Below are 24,804 nucleotides of genomic sequence, written 5' to 3'. Positions count from 1 at the left end.
GACTTTGACATATCTCACTTATGCAACTATAAGTTACACTAATTTATATAAATATAACTAAGTCTTATTTGGCTGTATCTAACATTCTTTGGTTGAACGTTCTATAACATTTAGCATAGTCTTTGATTCTGCCACATTTCATCTCTCTCCCATGACAGGCAAGTCTAATGACAATTCTTTTATTTCTAAAAATACCTGTAAACCTAATAGTAAATGTTAGAATAGAATATTAAAGTTCTGTTCCTCTTACAAAAAAATAAAATAAAAATACTTATAAACCTCAAAGGTGTCGATTTTCCTCAGGAAGTCTATTACCGGAATAACTGAACTAGTATTCTGTAAGGGGGACAAAGGACTATCCCACCTGACAGTCTTCCAGGGCTATTCTGCAAGGGGGGTTAACTCTACGTTCTTCCTCTTATACATCTATTCCCACTGCTAGGAGCAAAGCAGTCCTCTTGGGACTTGTATATGGACTGACTTGGCTAGTAAAATCATTCTATCTTCCTCCTGAGATAAAGATATTATTGGAGGAGACCAAATATAAGTAAACTTGATGTTTCCCTGGATTCTAAATATAAGTCTCCTATCTTTAATTGGTAGTGTTTTTATTTCTAGCTTATGGATGACTAGTGGACCAGTCTAGGTTTTTACAATTGTGGTTTATTCTAAAGCAATGGGAACCCTTTTATGTGAAGAATTCATTTTGTAATATGCATTCCTCATTATTGTGTAATTAGCAAATAGCATTATTCAATAAATGAAAATTTGTCAATCTACATAAGGCTTGTATTTACAGGACACTGTAAAATGAATGCATGTGTTGATTTAATCTATTCACAGTCCCTGATGATGTGTTTGCCCAAAATTATATATGGAAAGGCTCTTACAATTTCAAAGGAAGGAAACAACCCATGACCTTGACCGTTACAAGTTTTAATGCTTCCACTGGGAGAGTCAATGCGACACTTAGCAATAGCAACATGGACCTGCTACTTTCAGGTATCACATTATGGAACAACAAATAATGCTTTCATTTCCATTATTTCCATCATTTCATCACTTGTATTAGTGCTTTTCATACTGTGAAAAATGTGTTACTTTTTATAACATTCATAATTCATTCAGAAGCAAGGCTTTCTGGTTGTTCAATTGATGCATGGATATTACTAAACAAATATCAAATTCTGTCATACTGAAATAAGCTCCCTCAAGAATATTTTAATGTAGCTAGAATGAGACATCATGAACTAGAACAGAACTTTTAATTTGAATATACCTAAACCTTTCTCTAGTCTCATAACACCAGAGAGAGCAGATCAGTGATTTGCTAGCTATTTTATGGTCCCAACATTATTTCTTCAAATAAAAATGGGTAGGTGGATATGATAAGTTAAAACAGAAAAGATAGAGCATTCCCTATGCTGTACTCTTGTACACTATTTTAAACAGGCAAAGGGGACTCAGGCATTATCCACCTGCTCGACCTCCTCAAGCTTCCGTTTCCTCAACCTAGTGCACACTTCCCTTATTATCTTTCATTACTACGGTTTTTCTGACTTTCCAGTGTTTTCTCAAATCTCATCAACAGTACTCCTGATGACCCTACTAAAATAACCTTCACATTACAAACACTGTCAGACACTCTTTGTCTTAGGCAGTCTTACCCTGTTTCATTTTGTTCTTTGCACTATTTGAAATTTAGCATAGTATAGTATAGTATAGTATACTGTGGTATTACATGGCATGACATGACATTATTTATTTGTCTATACTCTAATAACATAAGCCATTCGTTACTATATGCCAGAGGTTAGAAAAGCATCTGTAACAAAATAGGCCTCATTTAAAAAATATTTTAAAAATATTGATATTGAAAATATGAAATATATATATATATAATATGAAATATATACATATAAATATGAAATATATATATAAGTAGTCTTCTCTAATCTGCAGTTTCACTATCCCTGCTTTCAGTTACCTGAGGTCAGTTGAGGTCCAAAAATATTAAATGGAAAATTCCAGAAGTAAATACTTTGTAAGTTTTAAATTGCACATTTTTCTGCGTAGCCTGATAAAATCCCGCACTGTCCTGCTCCATCCCTCCTGTCCAGGAAATGGTTCATACCTTTGTCTAGTATATTTCTGCTATATGCTATGCTCCTTTAGTTACTTAGTAGCCATGTTATCAGAAGGTCAACAGTAGCCTCACACTAAATCAGAATGCCTGTGTCATTCACCTCACTTCATCTCATCATACAGACATTGTATCATCTGACATCATCATCATAAGAAAAAGGGTGAGCACACTGCAATAACATATTTTGAGAGAGAGATCATATTCACATAACTTTTATTACAATATATTGTTATAATTGTTCTATTTTATAGTTATTGTTGTTAGTCTCTTTCTGTGACTAATTTGTCATTTAATTTTTATCATAGGTATGTATGTATAGGAAAAACATAGTACTTATAAGGTTGAGTACTATCTGCAATTCCAGGCATCCACTGGGCTCTTGGAATGTATCCCCCATCAATGGAGGGGATGCTACTATAATTACTAATAATGAAATAATTGGTGGTATAAGGAAAATGGAAAATATAATTCTATTTATCGATTTTGAAAATTTTAGAACTGTCACGTATCATTCTGTATGAGTAAATGATCCTGCATTAAACCCAGAGTAACAGTATTAGAAGTTAATATGTGTTATATTTTTAAAAACGTAGATAGTTGCGTGATATAATTTGAAAGAAGCTTTCTATAAATAAAAGAATGCATTTAAATTGTAACTACTAATTTATTTACCTTTAAAACATAAATAATTTTTTCTTTGGTTTCTGTAAAAGAGCACAAAATATGTGTATATAGTTGACCCTTGGACAACACAGATTTGAACTTTACAGGCCCACTTATATGCAGATTGTTTTCTGTTTGACCCCGGAAGTTCAATACTGAGTTGTTCAAGGGTTAACTGGTGGTTGGGAGTCTGCCTATGTGGAGGGCTGACGTAAGTTATACAGGGAATTTCAACTGCACGTGGGCAGTCAGTACCTCTAACCCCCATGTGGTTCAAGGGTCAACTGTACTTACTTTAATCTAGAAAAATTTCAAAGCAAATTTTTACAAATGTACAAAAACAAACATGAATAATTAATTTAATTAGCTTTCACTATCTCCATATAAATCAATTATACCATTTTCTCAACAATATTATTTTTGATTACTCTTATGTCTTTTTCCTATTAATTATAATTTATATTATGTCAAAATCTATCATTCTCTTTCTATTCCCAGCATATTCTTTTTTTTTTAAATTAGTTTCAGGTGTACAAAACAATGTAATAGTTAGACATTTACATCCCTCACAAAGTGATAACCCCCTCCCCCAATCTACTACATCTCTGATAGCATAGATAGATGTTATTATTCCACTGACTCTATTCCCTATGCTGTACTCCACATCCCATGACTATATATACATATATACATATATATGTATATATGTATATATACATATATGTATTTAATTATAGTTGATATTCAGTATTATTCAGCTTCAGTTGTACAGCCCGGTGGTCAGACATCTACACAGTCCATGAAGTGGTCTCTCTAATAAGACAAGTGCCCATCTGACCCGCTTTACAACATTATTGATTGTAGTCCCCAAAATGTATTTCATATCCCCATGGCTATATTGTGATTACTAATTTGTACTTTCTAATCCCTTTACATTCTCTCCTATCTCCAGCCCCCTCCCATCTAGCAACCCTCAGTCTATTTTTTCCCCTATATTTCTGAGTCTATTTCTGTTTTATTTGTTCATTTATTCTGTTCATTCCGTATTATAACTGAGATCATATGGGATTTGTCTTTTTCTGAGTGACTTATTTCACTTAGCAGAATATTCTCCAGGTCCATCCATGTCATTGCAAATGGTAATATTTCATTCTTTTTTATGGCAGAGTAGTAGTCCATTATATTGATATGATCGGATAAAGAAACTGATTATACATATATAATCAGTTTCTTTATCCGATCATATCAATGGGCATTTCAGTTGTTTCTGTATCTATTCTTAAGACACCTGATTTCATAGGTGAAAGATTATGTGAATGAATGAATGAGTCAAATTTCAACCATCACTTAATCACAAAATTTTTCCTTAGAACCCTATTTACTTATTCCCCTAAACACATTTACAATCCAGCTTATTTCAACTTTTAAAATATTCACCGTTTAAGAAAAAAATCATCATGTATATTTTTGCTTCTTTTTTTTTGTGTCATTACTCTATGTTGACTTTGTTGAACTAAAAATCCTACTTGATTTTCAAGACCCAGCTAAAATCCTTTTTTTTTACATAAGCCTTTCCTGATCATTCTAGTGTGAAGGGATCCCTCTCTTTTCTGGTATTTTATTCATCATATTCTCTCATGTATTTTGGTTAATTGTGTACCTGACATACCTCCTATTTAATCGGAAATGCTTTTAAGCATCATATCTTTATATAGGAACAGCATCTATTCATTGTGTGGCTCTAGTTGCACCTAGAATCTCTCTTTCACAGGGTTGGCACCCAATTTATTTTAAGGAAAATAAAAAGAATTTTAACCTTTGACTCATGCCCTTAAAGATTTTATATCTGATTGGGGGAAGAAAACATTTTGTTTACAATGTCATTGAATGATGTTAGTAAGAACAGCAATAATTTTAATAGCATAGGTTATTTAACCCCACAATTAAGATTTAGGTTGAGAATTGCAGCTGAAAGAGAGATCAATATATACTGCATGATTTGTAAACAGCATTTTGGGTAAAACTAGCCTTGACTCAGTCTTGTTTTATTTTTTTTTTCGTATCATATGTATTACATGAAACATTTAAGGAGTTATAGATAATAAAATGAAGTGTAACTATTTTTACAGGCGTATATAAAAGCCAGGAAGCTCGCCTAATGTTACACATCTATCTTATTAAAGTACCAGTTCATGCTTCTGCAAAGAAAATGAAGGAGGAAAACTGGGCCATGGATGGCTTTGTAAGTATAGTTCTTTAAAAGTCTGCTGCTTGTTTTAATCCCAAATTCTTGCTTTGGTTTGTCATTAAAATTCCACAAAAAGGTAATTTTCTAAATGTAGCTATTTATGAACACACACACACACAAAATGACAAAATTATTATTATGGGTATTTTTTTAAATGACTCAGTACAAATATTTAGTAATCTATAGTGTTAAACCTAAGATTATTGGATTCTGGTGAGCTTTGCTCACTTGTGTAATACTTATGTGTGCAGGGGGCATATAGTTTTTCATTGGTTTCATCAAATGTATTTTGTGTACAGTCAGTGCTATGATAAATAAATCTGGATAAAATATAAATCAATCTTTGTCTGGAACTACTGTTAACGACGTATGCAACATGTTAACAAAATGCATCAGAAAAATTAAGTATGCTCATTAAATTTAAGCAAAGATTTAGAATATTTTAGAAAATTGTCTATCAAGAAGAGATTCCGAAGTCTGCAAATTGTTTCATGTGGGGAGCTAGTTGCCATTGCTTCACTATGGAGTCACTCTGTCCTACTCAACCACCATATTTCCCTGAAAATAAGACCTAGCCGGACAATCAGCTCTAATGCATCTTTTGGAGAAGAAATTAATATAAGACCCAGTCTTATTTTACTATAATATAAGACAGGGTCATATAATGTAATATAATATAATATATTGTAATATAATGTAATATAATATAATACTTGGTCTTATATTAATGTTTGATCCAAAAGATGTTTTAGAGCTGATTGTCTGGCTAGGTCTTATTTTCGGGGAAACACGGCACATGTGAATGGAGTTACTAAATTGGGAGTTGAAAGCCAGTTATATTCCCATACTGCCCAGGCGCCTTTGCTAAAAAATGAGCATGAGAGCTCTGACCATAGTCTTTCAAGTAAAAAGTCTTCTTTTACAAGGAAGAACAAGCAGGAAAGAAGATAGATAGTATGTCATGGCTTCAGTAAGTTTTTTTCCTGAGGGAAAAAGGTACATTTGGTTTCCCTGTCTGTGCCATTTATTCATGGAGTTGGGGACTAACTCATGTCTTCAATGCACTCAGAGTGTTTAATTGTATTATTTCATCTAGGAAACAAACAAAACGAATGCGTTCATTTAAATATTAGAATTTGAGCTATACTTTTTAGGAGCATTTCATTTTTAAAACAGCCATGCTGAGTATGATGTCTGATAATAAGGAATAAATATTATCACTTGTTGTGATATATCAGACTTGTGTGGATACTTTCGTAAGATATTTTGATTTTAAGGGAGAAGATTCAAGGTTTTTTTGTTTTTTGATTTTCTTTGTTTGTTTTTATAACTTTTACAATAACATACATGACATAGGTAGCTAATTGCAACTAATTAGAACAAGCATCAGGGTAACTTCATATTACTACTTATCAGGAACACAGAAATGTTTCAATTATTATTATATCTATGAGATCAAATGACACTAGGCAATTAAACTATTTTTAAAATATATTAGTAGTCAGCATTTATAGCATTAGACATAGCCACAAAATCTCAGAGTCAAACAACGAGTACGTATTTACTTTCTAATGTGTCTGAGGTTGGTGGTAGATAGACCTATTGTCAAGTCCACACATATTCCATTGGCTTACTTGAAGCTATGGTAGCAAGTTCAGACCTGCTCCAGGTGTCTGATTCTGGGGCCCAGGCTGGAGGGACAGCAGCTATCATGGGCACATTCTTTCTTGTCAGAGGTCAGAAGCACTGAGAGGCACATTAGAAAACATGCCACCATTTTTAAACAGCTCTGTTGAAATATAATTCACATACCCTACAATTCACCCATTTAAAGTGTAAAAATTCAGTGATTTTTACTATATTTGCAGATGTGTAACCATCATCACAGTTGATTTTAGAATATTTTGACCACCTCAAAAAGAAATTCCATATCCTTTAGCTATCACCCCACCCAACCACCGCTTATCCCCACTCCAGCCCTAAGCAACCACAAATATATTTTCTGTCTCTACAGATTTCCCTGTTCTGGACTTTCATATTTATGGAATCTTATGATATGTGGTCTTTTGTGACTGATGTATTTCACTTGTTATAATGGGAAACATACCCCTTAAGACCCAGGCTAGGCACTGACTTATTTTCAATCCTACCCACATTCCATTGGCCAAAGCAAGTCACAGAACCAAACTCAACTCATGAGATAGCAAATAACTCTTTCCATGAAAGTTGGTGAGACGGGGAAGAAGAAATGCATATATGCCAAACAGTAATCTAACCTAAGAAGTACAGTGTTACTGTACTTTAATTTTTTAATGACCATTTGCCTCATTCGGTTTCATTATCATTGACCTTTTCTTGACAGTAAGTTTCTTTGCGTAAAAGAATTATATATGTATATCTATATCAATATATTAGTAAAACCCCACTTTTTCTAATATAATATTTTGAAATGAAAATTTTGATTTTGCATTTAATGATGGCAGATTTGCACAATGTGCTGTGTTTTACATATGAGGAAGATCTATAGGAAAGCACTTTACATAATATTCATTTCAGAATAAAATTTAATATTTATTAAGGATGGGAAAATATAGCTGTGGCCAGTCTTCAGATTTAATCAAATTATAAATATTTTTTAGGTTTCTGCTGAGCCTGATGGAGCTACTTATGTATTTCAAGGATTTATTCAGGGCAAAGATTATGGGCAATTTGGACTACAAAGACTGGGTAATGTATTCATTTTCATTTTCATGTAGGTCCTTTATTACTCCAGACATCATAGGAAAGACAGTGGCTTCTGTACCGAGGCACACTTACTACATTTTGAATTTTGCATTGTCAAGACTATACATTGATCCTTTTGATAGCCTTTTAAATAATCACATTCTTCAAAATATTGGCTCTCTGTGGACCACCTCTGTACAATGTTTGGTTTTTCATCATATTTCTAATAAACATGGCACACTGTCTTGCCCTTAAGCAAGTAAAAAGGAGAAAAAGTGATATAGATAGGAAGGGAAATATTAAACTGTAAATTATATTATCTTATCTTATCTCATGAGAACTGTAATACGTCTCCTCAGCTTGAATATTGCTGCAATTTTCTTACTCCTTGGAAAATATAGTGGCACTTTGAAAAACTCATAGGGTCTGAAAAGGGAAAATAACTTTGATGAATGGGTCCCTTTTCAGGGCTTTGTGCTCTTTAGATATGTAAATTTGCTGTGGTGGGAGGCACAAGGTTTTGTCATTCTTATTTCTAACTCTTCTAAAATGTGTGGAAACGTTGAATGGTCTTATTTAAAATGTATTAATTAACAGTTTTTGGTGTATAATTTTTCTAAGGTATACTGTCTCCCATTATATCATATTGTGGTATTGATACATAAAGAATAAATTCAGTTTCTAAAAACTACCATTTTACATTTATCTTACAAATTTCATTACTTTGAACTTTTGTATAAATATTCTGAGCCCATGGATGAAATAAGGTACTAACTTTTTTAACCTGGCCTAAGGCACGACTTAGTTGACTATAACTATTTATCGAAAAGTGAAATTACCTTTCCCTACATGAACAGTAATAATAATATGACATTTCAGATACTATCTTCCCTAAAATTTTGGTAGTTTTAAAGACAGGATAAAACATTAACTCAGTACATTAACACAGCCATATAATTGAATACAAGATGTTTTCACATAATAATCCCAAAAGCATCTCAAACACTATATGTCTAAAACAGAAACCATAAAAAAAGAACTATTTCTTTCTGAAACAGTTATTTCCTCTTCCACATGTGCTAACGCGTTGGCAAACCTGATTTTTTTGTCATTTTCTAACTGTTAATGTCATCACCATTTACTTAGCCCCAAGTAAAACACTTCTAAGCCTTTTTCCTTCTTACCTCTTTCATCCACACAAACAAGTTCTGTTGATTTTGACTACAAAATGTTTTCCTAAATCTGTCTTTCATAGTACTCTTCCTACTGCTCTAGTTCACGTCTCAATTTTGTTTTATCTGGGTTGTTACTACAACCTTCGAACTACTCTGGCTTCCAGTCTGAGCTCCCTCAAGACCATCCCACCCCAGTCACTGTTCTAATTCATGTATCTTATTACTGGGCCCTTTATTTCAAAACATCCTTAGGTATCCCTCACTCCAAGTGAGTAGTAGGTTTGAGTTCTTTAGAATATTTGTGCCTTTTCAGAATCTAGCCATAGTTTACCATTTCAGTTTGCTACTCCTACAACATGTCCTTTGCACACATATATGCTTAATATTCGTCATGTGCCAGTCACCTTCCCATTTTTAGGTTTACGATGGTCTTGCTTTTTCCTCCATTTGTTGTTCTACTGTCTCTTAGTTAGCTTTTTTTTTTTTTTTTTCACTTTTTTCTTTTGGCCCATTCAGGGATTGAACCAACAACCTTTGTGTTATTAGCACCATGCTCTAACCCACTGAGCTACTGGCCACCCCAACGTTCTACTGACTCTTGAAGGCCTAGCTTATATTATATATCCTCCAGAAAATATTCTTACATACCACCCGATTGGAATGACTCTTTGCCTTCTGAAAGCACATTGATCATTAATTCATGCTTGATGCATCCACTTATTTATGTCTCTGTTCTTCCCACAATTGTATACATTCTTCAGTTTAGAGACATTGCTTATTTTTTAATTCGGTATCCTTTCCTGGAAAAATATCTTATGCATAGCAGGTATCGTGTAAAACTGTGTGGAAATGAGTTGAAGGACTTTCATAAATTATTGTTCTACCCTAGGTACGTTTCCAAGAAAGGAAGAAATTATTAGTTCATAAAATAAAAACTCAATTGTGGTAACATAGAGTTGATTCTGTACTTACAATTGATTTTTTTTTTTAATTTTATAGGACTGAATATGTCAGAAGGTTTAAATTCTTCAAATCAACCTCATGGTACAAATAGTAGTTCGGTGGCCATTGCTATTCTTGTGCCTTTTTTTGCACTTATATTTGCAGGATTTGGATTTTATCTTTATAAACAAAGGTAAGTTTGTTGATTTTAACTACAAGTGTTTCCCAACTCTTTTTGTCATGTTCTGTTTACAGCTCTAGTTCAAATCCTAATTTCCTTTTTTTTCCCTTTATTGTTGCAATCTCTGTGTGCCAAATATTTCCACAGTTGTTGAAAACCGTCTTTCCCCTGCCTGCCTCTTCACCACCCCTACATACACACAACAAAAATTGCTCCGTTAAATTGCACAAGCATTCAACTTAACCCCTTCTCTTTTTGCTTGTCAGTTTTCTAGCACATAACTAATCATTTAAGTTATTTTTACATCACTTTAGAGATACAAAATCTAGGTGAAGTTTTCCATTGAATAAGTGATATCTGCTGTCAGACATATTGAAAGAACTTTTTCGATTGAATAAGTGATATTTGCTGTCAGATATATTGAAGAACCACGAAGAAACGTATGTCCAAAACCTTAATTCACATGACAATACTGACTGATTTTACCTAGGCAGCCAGTTGGTGAAATCCTCTAATTTTCTTATTTACCTTCTTTTGCTTTCAGAAGACTATACAATTAATGTGATATTTGTGTTATATCTAGTATAGGACTATGCATATTATTAGTTGGCCCCTGTTCACTATGTATATATTACAACATCCTGGTGAGGGGCTTTACTATGCAATTTTCCATTATTTAGGACCATCCCTTATCAAGAAGAAAAACAATGTAGATAACCAGATAGTTAAATGAATAATACTAAATGTATTTTTTCTAAAATTGATTTTTTATTACAAATGTCAGTCTCTGTATTATCTGAGGATGATTTATTTAACGTTCCATAAATTTGTAAGAATTGTGTATAAGCAGCTGTTTAGTCCTTGCTAATATCAAACTTTATTGATAATAAATCATCACCAAATTTATTTCTAAAGCAAGCTATGCAAGTCTTTTTTATTATTGTGATAAAATACCGAGAACATAAAACCATTTAAACCATTCCAGGTATACAATCAGTGGCATTTAGTACTTTCACAATGTCATGGGACCATCTCTGCTAGTTCTAGAACATTTTCATCACGCCAAAGGACACTCTGTAACCATTAAGCACTCATTCTTCATTCCTCCCACCCCGCCCTCAGCAACTACTAATCTGTTTTCTGTATTGATTCACCTATTCTGGATCTTTCATATAATTAGAGTCATACACTATGAGACATTCTTATATCTGGCTTCTTAAAGTTAACAATTTTTTTTAAAGTTTCATCCATGTTATATTGTGCATCAGTACTTTGCATGGATAAATAATATTCCATCGTATGTTTGAATGTGTTCTGTTTGAATATGTCCATTTATCAGTCGATGGACATTTGGATGGTGCTTACTGTTTGGCTATATGAATAGTGCTGCCATATACATTCGTGTGCAGATTTTTGTTTGGACACCCATTTCAATTTTTTTGAGTATATATACACCCAGGAATTGAATTGCTAGGTTGGATGGTAATCCTATGCTTAACTTAGAAAACACTAAGCTGTTTTGCACAGCAGCTGCACCATTTTGCATTTTCACCAGCAATGTATGAGGGTGCCACTTTCTCCACATCCTCGTCAACACATTATTTTCTGTTTTCTTTTGTTTTTGTTTTTTTGTTTTATTATAGCCATCCTAGTGTGTGTGAAGTGGTATCTCATTGTGGTTTTGATTTGCATTTCCCTAATTACTAATGACATTGAGCATTTTTTTTCATGTGCTTGTTGGCCATTTGTCTATCTTCTTGGAGAAATGCCTGTTCAGGTGTTTTACTGATTTTTAAATTGGGTGATTTGTCTTCCTGTTGAGTTGTAAGAGTTCTTTATGTATTCTGGATACTAGGCACTTATCAGATTTATGTTTTGCAAATATTTCTTCTTTTCTGTGGGTTGTATTTCCACTTTATCGTGTCCTTTGATGTACAAAAGTTTTTATTTTGATAAAGTCCAATTTATCTTTTTTTTCCCATTTTTTTTTACTTGTTCTTTAGTGTCATATCTAAGAAACCATTGCCAAAATCAAGGTAACAAAGATTTACCTGAATGTTTTCTCCTAAGAATTTTATAGATTTAGCTCTTATATTTAGAACTTTGATTCATTTCAAGTTAATTTTTGTTGATGGTATAAATGTTTTTTTTTTCCTGAAGCTTGATGATATTACTTTCCTTAAATCTGTTGCTCAATATTGCAAACAAATCCCATTACATCTTCATGTTTCTTACCTAATGGAAAGGAAATGATGTTGCTTTTAATGATTTTTAATGTAAATCTTTTTGAAAAAAGAGAGACAAATATGCTCCATTAAAGTTATGTTCCTGGTAAAAACAAGTTGTGAGCAATATAATTATACAGGTGATGCCATCGAAAGAAACTTAAGATAGCTTTAAAAAAAAATGTCTTGCAAATCACCCAACAATTTTTAGTATAGAGAAAAGTTCAGAAAATGCATTAGGGATAGTAAAAGAATATAATGACAAATATTAATTATGGTAAAATATAGTTGAAATTTTGGTGCTTGGTGTAAACAAAGGAATTGAGAAACACACACACACATACATACACACACACACAGATACACATACACACACATAATTTTTAATAGGAATTAAGTCCCCAAAACAAGTAGGGGAAATTATGCCTTGTGTCTATTACATATATCAACAAATTATTCAGTGGGATGTGGGAAGGAGAAACTAGAAATAAGCATTAGTCAAAGGTGAGAGAAATTGAAAAAAAAAAAAAAATTAGGCAGTAATGCAAACCAGCTTAAAGCAGCCTGCCGAGACTGTATGTTTTTTTAACTAACGGGAAACATTCTGTTATCCGTAGCTTTTTGGAAACTATTTTCATGACTTGAGTATCTATATAGTCATTTTGTCTATGAGATTTTGAATTTACTTGCTCTAATGTATATCATTTTAAAACACATTCCGTATTTATGTATTTGGGATACCTCAAGTACCTTCACAAATTAAGCCTCAGCGTGAGCTGTCTACTGCTACAGAATCCCCTTCTGATAAGTGCAGAACCAGTTCCTTCTTGTCCTTCAGGTCTCAGATTAAATTTTACCTCCTCAGACATGTGTCTCCTTATTACTTAAAGTGGCTCCCAGCTACTTACTATGAGATCAACCATTTTCCTTTTCATCTATACAATTCTCCTTACCTATTATTTTTTTGTTTGTTTATTTGTAATTTATTCATCATTTTCGGTCACTACGATATGAGCTCCCTGAGAGCAATGACTTTGTATGCTTCAAAGAAAACCAACTCTATATTTAATGCCTAGGATAGTACCTGGCACGTAATTGATGCTCAGTAAATATTTGATAAATGAATGAATGACTAGTAATGAGATTTAAATTCATCACCATCATCATCACAAATCATTTAGATTATACATGCTAATTCATAATGATAACATTATTTCATAAGAAAGTTTCTGAGAATAGCCATAAAATATCACTTATTTATATTTGTATTACTCATATTGGTACTGTATATAAATATGTATTATATGTAAATAAGGTCAGGATTTAAAAGTGACAGGTAAATTGTTCAAATTTGATGTATTGAGTTTATGATTTCTCAATAAACACTTTCAAGTTCCATTACCCATTAAGAACAATGACTCAAGTATATGTTGTTTCAGCCCTACAATGCTGCTTCTAGAAGAAAGTTAACACCTAGCTAATCAATGTTCTCATCCGCAGGACTGCACCCAAAACACAGTATACAGGATGTTCAGTTCATGAAAATAACAATGGCCAAGCAGCTTTTGAAAACCCCATGTACGACACCAATGCGAAGTCAGTGGAAGGGAAGGCAGTGCGATTCGATCCCAACTTGAACACGGTCTGCACAATGGTATAACACGGCAAACCTTGGCCTTCTTCCGAAGTTTGGAAATCGACACACAAAACAGTGTACACTAGTTCACTGCTCAACAAATTAAAGCACACTTTTCAGGACTTGCTGGGTCACCTTTTCCTGAGGAATGATAGAGAAGAGTGTTTTTTTCATAAACTGGACCATAATTCTTCTTCATGTTTACCATGGAGCGTTTTACAGAAATTCGGCTGCACTCTGAGAGTGCTTACTCACAGTTTATTTGCTTTTTTAAAAAAGGAGATTATTCTAAAACATAAACTTATTTGCATATATTGGAGGAGCATCCACTATCAGTATTTCTGTGCTTTATAAACTATATTAGAGGGACTGGGTTAAAAAAGAAAAAGATGTAGGGTAGACAATAAGAGCTATACTTACCAGAGTCAGTAGATCCCTGGCTTCTCTTTAACTGTCATGCACTACATCACACCCATAATTGTGTTATTTCACACCATTCTACTGGCTCTTCATTATACATTGGTTGTTTTCCTTATTTCCATGGTTATTTGATATTGAGTCAAGCCCTGAAATGTTTATGAGCTAATTTATACCACAGAAGAGACACAATACTCATTCTGATTTAACTCTTTTTAGTTTTCGTTCTTCAGTATCATATTGCCATTCTTTTTTTTTTTTTTTTTAGACTGGTTGTCGTAATTTCTATAAATGGCAAGATCATCACGCCATCCTCCTGATTTCTCTCATGGTGTTGTAACCAGTAGTATTCTGGGAGTCATGGGTTAGAGTTTAACTTCTTACTTCAGTCTGTTTTGTCACCCAGAAACCACTTTAGCTGGCAAAAGTTATCTATAATAATGATTGTTGTGTAGTTATCTGAGACACCAAGCTTATCATCTTTTACCAAACTCGCCAATGTTTTTGAAAGACCAAGTAGAACCTATTGATTTATTGTGTTTAGTTTATGATGCATCTACTTTTCCTTCCGGTTGAGCTTTCATATTTATTTGACATTGTTTTGAACTTTTATCTAACACAATGAGTTAGACATATATTTTGGATCAGCCCCTAAACATAACGAAAAATCTACTCTTTCTAATCACCAATATAAAGTTGTCTCCTAAAGTTGTGGATTTACCAAATTTTCATATATTTTTAATTTTTTATACTCTTATTCTTAAGAAATAGGTCTCAGATATGACAGGTTTCTTTCATTATCAAATTATGGTGTGTATTTGCAAGTTATTGGTGGCTCATTTACAACTATTTCACAGTAATGCCAGCATTTTGATTTAATAGGGTCACTGTTTTCCCCTCTAGCATGTTTCATTTCATTGAATAAATCATGTACCCACTATCAACTCTCTGTTATGTTTTCTTTCAAATATGGATAACTCTGTAAACAGTCCTGACTTTTTGTATCATGAGACAGAGTGCCTAAGAGAAATCAATGCTCCCGGAGCGCTGCTTGGATCTATCTCGACAACATTTAGTGAATTTCTTGTAAACCACTTTGAGATACTTTGTTTTGGAAATTCATACAATTTTCTCAACATTGTACTCTACTGACAGGATGCTGTTTTAAATTTTATGCCATCAGTTATTTATTCTTGTTTATTCAAATGACTGCAATAACAATGATTCATTCATTAATGTTAAGGTTAATACATCTATGATCTTGTTTAAACAATTTCTTCTGCAACTGGCTACTCCTCTTATATTAATGCATACACTTTTGTAAAGAAGTATATTTTTATGAAAAAAAAAACTTTGTAAAAGTATGATGTAAATTTTCAGTGCAATGTAAACAAAATAAAAATGGATAATTGCTTTTGTAAAACGTGTATTCTTTTAAAAATTTGTCAGTCTACTAGTCAGTAAAAGGAATGAACAGCCCATATTTATTTGGTGTTTTAAAGTTCCAAAACTGAGTATTATACACACTTACCAACATATAATGAAATAATAAGTGTTTTTCATCTTTATAGTCTATAGTTCCCCAAATGTGACACTCTTTTAGAAGTGCATACATTCCCAGTAAAAATAATAGTATAAGAACTTCATCTTTGAATTTTGCTTGAATGTAAACATTTTAATACCATCTAAATTAAGGTATACCTGATGATTTCTAACCTTTCTGTAGTATATTTTTTTAGAGATACTTATGTTTAATATAATGCATTAAGTATGAACTCAATAACTACATTTGAATAGCTATATTAAACTAATACTCTAAAATAAGTCTACCTTGCCAGGATGGAACAAGTGAACTTTTGTAGTCAAGAAAGTTATTAAGTTTCTATGAATTTCAAATCACAAGTTCAATTTTATTAGAGAACTCTTGTTCACAAAATATAATGTTGTCTTTCTTTATATTTCAAAACCTCAAAGTCCAGCCTTTATAGTCCTTCTCTGCTTTTTACACTTTCATTTTAGAAATAAATGCTTCTTGATATAATCATAATTTCTTGTTTAATTTTGTTAAATATGACCTCCATCTTTCACTCATTGCATGCCTTCTATATTTTCCTCTGTTGTTATTTGTCTTATTTTTATTCCTCTCTGTGTTTTCTCTTTTTCTTACTTTTTCTACTTTTTGTTCTCTCTCTCTCTCTTCCGATGCTTTTTTTAATATTCTTTCCTTGTTTTACATGTCTTCTTTTTAACTTTTTATTATTTCTCATCGTTTTCTATGCTCTTTATCCTTAACCCTCTCAAAATTTAGCAGTAATATTAATGGAAGTAATTTTATTTTTCCCAGCTATATTGAAGCAAAATTAACAAAATTATAAGATATTTAAAGTGTACAATGTGATGATTTGATAAATGTATACTTTTTTGTTGTTAGAAAATTTAAATTCTACTCTTAGCAAATTTCAATTAATGAAGTAATTTTAAAGAGTCTTCCTGTATTTCGCTTATATATAAGAACATTAAAGCCATAGGTTTCACCCAGGATCATTTAATACTGGGGCCTGATGATAATGATTGTGGAAATAGATGAAAGGGTCAGCTTTATTTTATCTGTCCTTTCACTTACAAGTAAGAAAAAAAAAAGGACATAACATTGGCTAAAAATAAATAAATAAATAAGTAGATAATTCTCTCTTAAAGAGAATAAGAGAATGGACTGCCTATCAAAGTATTAATCTGTGAACATCTATAAATTTAAAAAAACCATAAAGTCAGTTAAAAAAATCTCTTCTATGGAATTATAGAAGTTGAAATTTGAAAGAAATACTAATTTTCTTCTTCTTCTTCTTCTTCTTCTTCTTCTTCTTCTTCTTCTTCTTCTTCTTCTTCTTCTTCTTCTTCTTCTCCTCTTCCTCCTCCTTCTCCTCCTCCTCCTCCTCCTCCTCCTCCTTCTATGAGTATTGAGCTGAGAAGATATACATGTTGTAAAAATATGAGAAATATTGTCATCACTTTCATGAGCTTAGTATTCTTAAGTCATTTAAGAGCAGATTTAAGAGCTGCTGCGGGAATAGAAATGTCCACAGGACATTAGATTTCATTATTTCGTATACAAAACAATGGAACCAGTGAACACGTGGAGATACTTTGCCAACATTTAATAGTTTCCCATGTGTAATAATTTTATTTTTCTTGAAAAAGAAGTATATTCTATACATTCAAATTTCTAGCTATAAATTGTATTGCAAAACACAATGACAGAAATCTGTGTTTAAACTCTCGTAAGATACAAACCTTGCTTGTAACTAGGGCTAGCATACCTATGAAAACAGAGATGGACCTGTGTGTGTTGATAGGACCAATGAGATATATAGATATGGAGAAAAATATAAAACCCTCCACATGGTATAAACTAAAAGGTACCAAAAGGCCTTCTTCCTCAACAAGTATCTTCTTCACACCCTTGAGTTAAGATTTTTTATCTCCTGAAGGAACTTATTAGAATGAAATATGTTATCTGGAGAATATCATGTTATAGCATTGTAATCCCTATAAGCAAATTAACAAAGTGATTTCAGAGCAAGCCAATAGAGCAAAAGTTCCTATTCTTTTTATATTTAAACCAGGACTTTTCCCAGGCTGTGGCACTCTTTTAAAAATGATGTTTTTGAATGTATTAAATGAAATGCAAAATGAATTAATCATAATAAAATACTTACAAAAATATTTTACAACATATTTTAGCACACATCTTAATATGCATGTAAGTATATAATACATAGAGAGATACTAAATATATATATATATATATATATATATATATATATACATTTCTAATGATTAAGGAGTATATATGTGTGTGTGTGTATATATATATACACACTTCTGATGCATTAAATACACAGAGGGACTAATAATTACTGTAATTCTGAAGCGTATCATCAGTAATATTTTGACATACAACATTTAACATGACATGAAAATATCTAGTTTTTATTGGTGAAAAAACAGATTATTGTTGCTCAACTACTAAAGGAAATACTATATTTTAATTAAAGATCAGTGAAGAGAAAAGTATAATTTTTTTTCATCCAAGTTTACAAACTCTTTGAATTCTATCTGCATACCAGGTTAAGAACCTTACCTTAGATGTTGGAATTTACATCAAATACAAGTACATTGTGATGGGTGAAGGTAGAAAGTACTGTTTGCTCTTTTATGCTATTGGCAATAAAAATAGAGTGCTTAATTTGGATTTTGATTACCAAATAACAGCATAAAGTCTTACAAAAAATACCTAATGGGAAAGAGTGAGTATAAATAGTAAAATGTCCCCAATCACTTAATTTGTTAACACAACAAATATTTCCTAACATTAAACATGTGTATACTACTCTACTATGAAGTATAATGATAGTGGGTGAATCAAAATCTAAGAAACATACGGATCTTATCCTGCAGCAACTTAAAGTCTTGTCAAGCTATAAAAATTATTAAAGTATATCTAAAAGATGCTATACAATGATTTTGTGTAATATCTATTGTATGTCTATGTATGTGTGCACTTTTCCATTACTTCCTACGAATTTAAATCGACTTTTATAGAATTATAAGTGAGATGTTTTTAAATTTTTAGTTTGCTGAATAAGATGCTACATTTTGGGGGTCTAATGATTAAGGAGTATAGAGTGATTTGGGTTATATGACATTAATGTATATTCTTCAGAATATTCAAAATTTGATGGATTTCATTTGAAAGTTGCATATTAGGTCAATTTAATGTCATGGAAAACTTGGACATTTCTTGACAAAATGATCATAGGCTCTTCATAATTTCAGTGGATATGTATGTCTTACCTTTTTTTAAAATTTCATTTGTATATGTTTCCTTAGGAATCTTTATTAGTTGAAGTTTCACCTATAAAATATTATTTGCAGTACAATTTAAGAAAAAAAAAGTACCAATTTCCATAGAACTCAATTAGGAAGGTCAAGACAAAGGTCAGTTTATGTTTAATGACATGCTATCTAGTGGATAAATAGAATCAGTATCCTTTTCATCTAGTAATTCTACTCAATAGGCTATTCAAAAGAAATAATCAGAGAGGAGTATTTGATATGGCTTTTCAAATCACTCATTATTTGTATATGGTGAAAAATATATCACTAGTTACCAGTGTGTCAGCAGCATAAATATTCACAGATCTGGTGTTGTCTTAGAAATGACCTTACATTTATAAGTAATTATTAAAAATTAAGTTCAAAGTTTAATGATATAGAGACTTCAGTGTTCAAAACAAAAATGACTCTTTTTTCTTTCTCCCTTTTTTCTCTCACTTTTTCTCTTCCTTCTGAAGCCACACATATACAAACACAAATGTCTTGAAGCAAGGAAAGAAAATGTAAGTAGTAGGTAGATATGATTATCAGGAGTGTTTTGAATGATTGTGATTTTTTTGTTTTACTTTTTTCCAGAGTGCAAATATGTTAATTTAATTATAAAAAATAATAGCTTTAAATGAAAAATAGTTTAAAATTTAAATAGTAGATTTTACTTGAGGGAATTTGAGGTCCTCTAATCTAGCACTCATGGTCCTACAAAATTGACTCTTTTAACAGGTAAACTGTGGTAAGATATATTAGAGGTATAGAGTATGCTTTATATGTATAGTTTGATGAAGAAAAAGGTAAGATTGCTAAACTTCATGAGGGCCCAAATCATGACCGTTGCCAACAGATGTGTAATATTTAAAGCACTGAAATCATTGGTGGGCTTAAAGAGGTCTTTCGTATGTAGTTTTCTATCCCTGAATCATTGTCTCCCATACAAATTCTCTCCAGTTCTTTCTTCTATAACCTTTACCCAAACTTCACCCAATTTCAACTGGTCTTCAGAGCTCAGCTAAGCCACTGATTTTTCTCGAAGCCTCTTCCGAGGTCTGGGCCTGGTTTCGGCTAACATATATCCCTATTTCCACCTGTGCTAGCCCTATTAGGGAATTTATGACATTACATTTTAATTGGCTGGCTCTTTGTTTATAATTTACAATACCTAGAACAATGCCAAGCACATAATAAGCACCCAATAAATATTTGTTGGAAAAAATAAGTAGATTTTACTTTGATGATAACTTTGCTTAGACAAATATCCGGACTTAGAAGTGATAATTGAAAGGTTTAGGAGACTCACTCACATCAACTTTGTCAATATGAAAACAAACAAACAAACAAACAAATGAAAAAACCCTGAGAATTAAAAGGCATAATGTCTATACACAGCAAATTGTTTAAATGAATTAAAGAAATGAAAAAAAAATTAACAAATGTATTGAATAATAGATGATTTTTGTTACATATCTATATATTTTGAATTTATTTAAGCTGTTCGCAGTTTCAGAAACATACTTATGGTCTTTTTCAAGGTAAAGTAATATATTGTAGTACACATGCAGTTTTGGGCCACTTAATATGTGTATAACTGTACTATCATTTTTATTAGGTGTCTATGTTTATTTTTTCATGTGCTGCTGAAAAATTGAGTGAATACCCCAACCCTATTTTTCCTCACAAACCTTGTGGCTTTTTATTGCATGATTTTTGCCTACCATGGTGATTTTAGTAACACATATATCACATTATAGCAGAACTAATTGTAATTATTTGTTTTTCCATTTTTAAAGCATTACTATGCTTCAATCATTAGAAAGAATAAAATAATATAAAGCGAAAGACTCCTTATCCTTGTCCCTGTACTAAGTCCCGTGAACCTCACTCAGTCAAATTAATTAGTTCTTTACCCTTGCAGAAATAGTTTTATGCATACAGAAGTTAATAATTGCTCTCCTGGGTTTTACCTAATGACAGAATACTCTACATACTTTTCTGCTCCTTGATTTTTAATTTGATCATGTCTTAAGGATCTTATCAAGACACAAAAAGCTTTTTTGTTCTACTGCATGCAGATGTACCACAATTTATATATCAATGGACGTGTACATGGGCATTCCCATCTCAGGTTATTATAAATAATATCACAATAAATAACTTTGTACTTTTGTTATTTTGTACATGTGCTGATAGATCTATGGGTTAACTTCCTAGAACTGAAATTGCTTGGTCAAGGATGTGATGCATTTGAAATTTTGGTAGGACTGTAAAGTCAGTTTATGACATTTTGTGCTCCCACTAGTCATGAATGACACTGATTGTTTTCCCACAACTTTGAATGTGACTACTTTGCCATATTCTCAATACACAACATTACTACTTCCACTATTTTCAACAAGTCACAATCAGTGTATTGACAAGCATCTATGACAGTTTCCCATATTGTGTTCCACAGGTACCAGTATCCATCCAAATACTCAATAGATTTTTTGTTTTTTTGAAATAAAAATCCCACAGCCAAAAATAATTTAGAAAACTTTGAAGAGAACAGTTTTCCTCTAGAAATTCTCAGGACATGTAACGTGTTAATGTGCATATTGAATATTGAAAATGAGAATGTAAATGAGATATTTCTGAAAATACTTAACTATGGAATACCTATTATTTGCATTACACAGATCACCAGCATTTCTTAGAACATAATTTAGAAGGAAAAAAAAAAAGACTAATATGACCTTTGGCATGTTGGGAAGATACATATAAACATATAAACATTCAGGGTTATAATTTGTCTGGAGGTTAGCTTCTCTCTAAGCTAGCCAAATATCTGAACCAGATTATTAATCTTGATTAATATATCTTGTTTAATACCTGCAGATGTAGACTGGGAACAACACAGTGTAAGTCAAAAGAGATTTATTTACAAATTTTGATGTTTCAGTGTGAGTTTTAGTCACAGTGAAAAGATTTTACCACCCTAATTATTGTAGTTCACAAAAGTGACAGGGTGAGGAAAAAGCATTAGTGTTTTCAACATATTGGTTTGAAATACACTAAAGCATCAAAAATAAGAACACACAAATCTTTCAGAAACAATAAAAAAAATATTTATTCTAAATGCATTTTATTAACAAAAAATACTCAAGTAAGAGAAACTGCACAGAAATCTGTATTCTTTTGACATTCTTTTCCAATTACTTTATGGTCTTTATCATCTATCCAGAGTAGCTTTCAAAAGCAAAGTGAGTTTGTTAATTCCTTTATACTCTTATAATCCTTCTTATCTACATTATTTATAGCTAATATATTAATGTATTTATATGATGAAAGGTCTGACTCTTGTATAAATTATGTGAACCCTTCCAAGGTCAAATCTTTTTCATCTTTGTAGCTTACTCCATTGAGTAAGGCTGCAATTGAAGTGGGAAGAAAATTATTTGTTGACATCCATTATCCATTATTTACCTTGAAAGATAATAGGTATATGTATATAATACATTATGTATACAATATATTGTATTTAATGCTTTTGTTGCAATTCTGCATTTAACTTTTTGAGTATTGTAACTTGCATAAAATTAAATCAGTCTTTTTGGATAAATAAAGTCAATCCTGCATTTCTCTCCTGACTAAAGGGCTGACTTTGTGAAATCATTCTGCTTTGTATTAAGTCTCTATAAATTTTAAGAAGGATTTGTAATGATCGATCTTTAAAGTATTTTCTAGTAAACATAATAATGACTAAGACAGAAATGACATTAAAATATTATGAAGATAAATTGTCCTCTCAAGAGTGGTTCATAGCACTTCATCCGTGCTCTCCAGGTAACTTATTTTCTTTCAGCAATTTTTTTCTTCTAGAAAGTATGTCAGTAACTAACCAACATCAACTCTTTAATGAAATAAAATTATTCAATATTATTTTCTTTGTAGTGAAACATGATTTAATATTGTGTTTTTCTCATCTGATATAATGCAACTCTTTTGCATTTACTTGCTTTTAACTATGTTAATATCATTGTCCTTCAGAGAAGACACATGTTTGAAAAAAATTTAAATGTGTCAGTTTCACTGTCGTTCAGGAGAAGACTGCCAGGAACACACATATGTTTGAAGACATTTGTTTTCTTACTTGTCTTGGTGAAGGTTCATGCACATCATGGGGAATCATCGTGTATCTCAGTAAGAGGGTATTAGAATGGGCTTATTGTAGAACTTGGGCTTGTGTTAGATGTTTTGGGTGAGTGTTTATAGAAGTGGATTAGTCTTGAAAGCGGGGATAATTCTACAATTGGGCATTTTAATAAATCTTGAGGAGGAGAAAACACTAGACTGGAGTTTAGTCATAATTGGTAAAGAGTAACAGTTACTCATAGTGGTCAGAATATGGGGATGTTTGGTTATTTTTGTGATTTGGATAATGTTCATGTTTTGTCTTTGTTCAGACATGATTATAGAGTGGTCTCACTTTTACCATCATAGTCATCTAATATTGACGATCTGTGAAATTGTCCATTTTTAACAGGAAAACATTAGATTCTATCTGTAATGCAAGGCTAACTTGTAGCCACACCAAATTTTATCTGATTGTACCAGGCCAGCTTCTGAATGTCAGTGGCTGTTTTTCTCTTTCTCAGATGTATTCTTTGTTGGACTCAATGGTAATATGAGTTGCAGCAAAATTTAGGCTCAGAGTAAAAAAAATGCAGCTCTTTTATTTCTTCCTTTAGCTTTAATTGGGGGCATATGTTAATTTAATTGCAAAATATTTCAGTAATGCTATTAATTAAAATGTTTTTTTTAAAGCTAATTGTCTTAAGGAATTATTTGTTATCCCACTGTACATATTTTTGATTACTGCATTTATTATAATTTATCATAATAGATTTTTACTAAACTATGGACATAGCTTTATAAACCTTAAATGTATATTTAGGCAAGATTTAAATAGCATAGGTACGTATTAGTTTCATAACATGAGAACTACTAGATGCCCATTCAAAAAGTGGTTGCAAAGAAATACGTGTATAGTGTGAAATTTCTAGATAATGTGAATGTGATTGTATATCGTAGGTTAAAGTCGATTTTTGTCTACATTATTAGCATTCTGGAGGAACAACGTTTTGCCTACTTAAAAACCTTTTTAAAACTTTCAATTATTTGCCTTCACCTAAAATTCAGCACATCAAAACTAGACAGTTTCCAGATTTTATGGCATCTATCTTAATGATTTGGACCCCAACTATTACATTTATCATGCCAATAATGGGGGGTGTCACCCCCAACAAATCTTTCACCTTCATTTCCCATGGGCCAGTGTATGCTAATGTCATGTCAGTTTTCATTATACTAAATACTTCTTAGATTTATTCATTCTTCTCCCATCCCATCACCAACATCTTAGTCCAAAGTAACATTATATTTTCTTGGACTACTCAGGCCAATAGCCTGCTAAGTGCACTCTTCACATCTAGTCCTGTTTTTCTAACCTGTTCTCTATAAAGCAGCCACAGTGAGGTTTCAAATCACAAAAGTTGTCTGTCGTAAGTGATAAAGTCTGTGC

General features: G+C 32.0%; 1 protein-coding gene across 1 annotated transcript in view; it reads left to right on the top strand.

Moving 5' to 3' along the window:
• CSMD3 (CUB and Sushi multiple domains 3) overlaps positions 1 to 15,660 on the top strand; it is a 1,093,095-nt gene extending 1,077,435 nt beyond the window's left edge. Inside the window, exons 67-71 of the mRNA XM_033126920.1 lie at positions 844 to 1,002; positions 4,939 to 5,051; positions 7,697 to 7,784; positions 9,956 to 10,091; positions 13,805 to 15,660. Of these exons, the coding sequence (XP_032982811.1) occupies positions 844 to 1,002; positions 4,939 to 5,051; positions 7,697 to 7,784; positions 9,956 to 10,091; positions 13,805 to 13,964 (656 nt within the window). The 3' untranslated portion in view covers positions 13,965 to 15,660. The remainder of the gene's footprint in view (positions 1 to 843; positions 1,003 to 4,938; positions 5,052 to 7,696; positions 7,785 to 9,955; positions 10,092 to 13,804) is intronic.
• The last annotated feature ends 9,144 nt before the right edge of the window (positions 15,661 to 24,804 follow it).

This window comes from Rhinolophus ferrumequinum, chromosome 14 (genome assembly GCF_004115265.2).
Source record: "Rhinolophus ferrumequinum isolate MPI-CBG mRhiFer1 chromosome 14, mRhiFer1_v1.p, whole genome shotgun sequence".
NCBI lineage: Eukaryota > Metazoa > Chordata > Mammalia > Chiroptera > Rhinolophidae > Rhinolophus > Rhinolophus ferrumequinum.
Note: the sequence above shows the minus strand (reverse complement) of the source record. Positions and strands in the feature narration are given on the sequence as shown.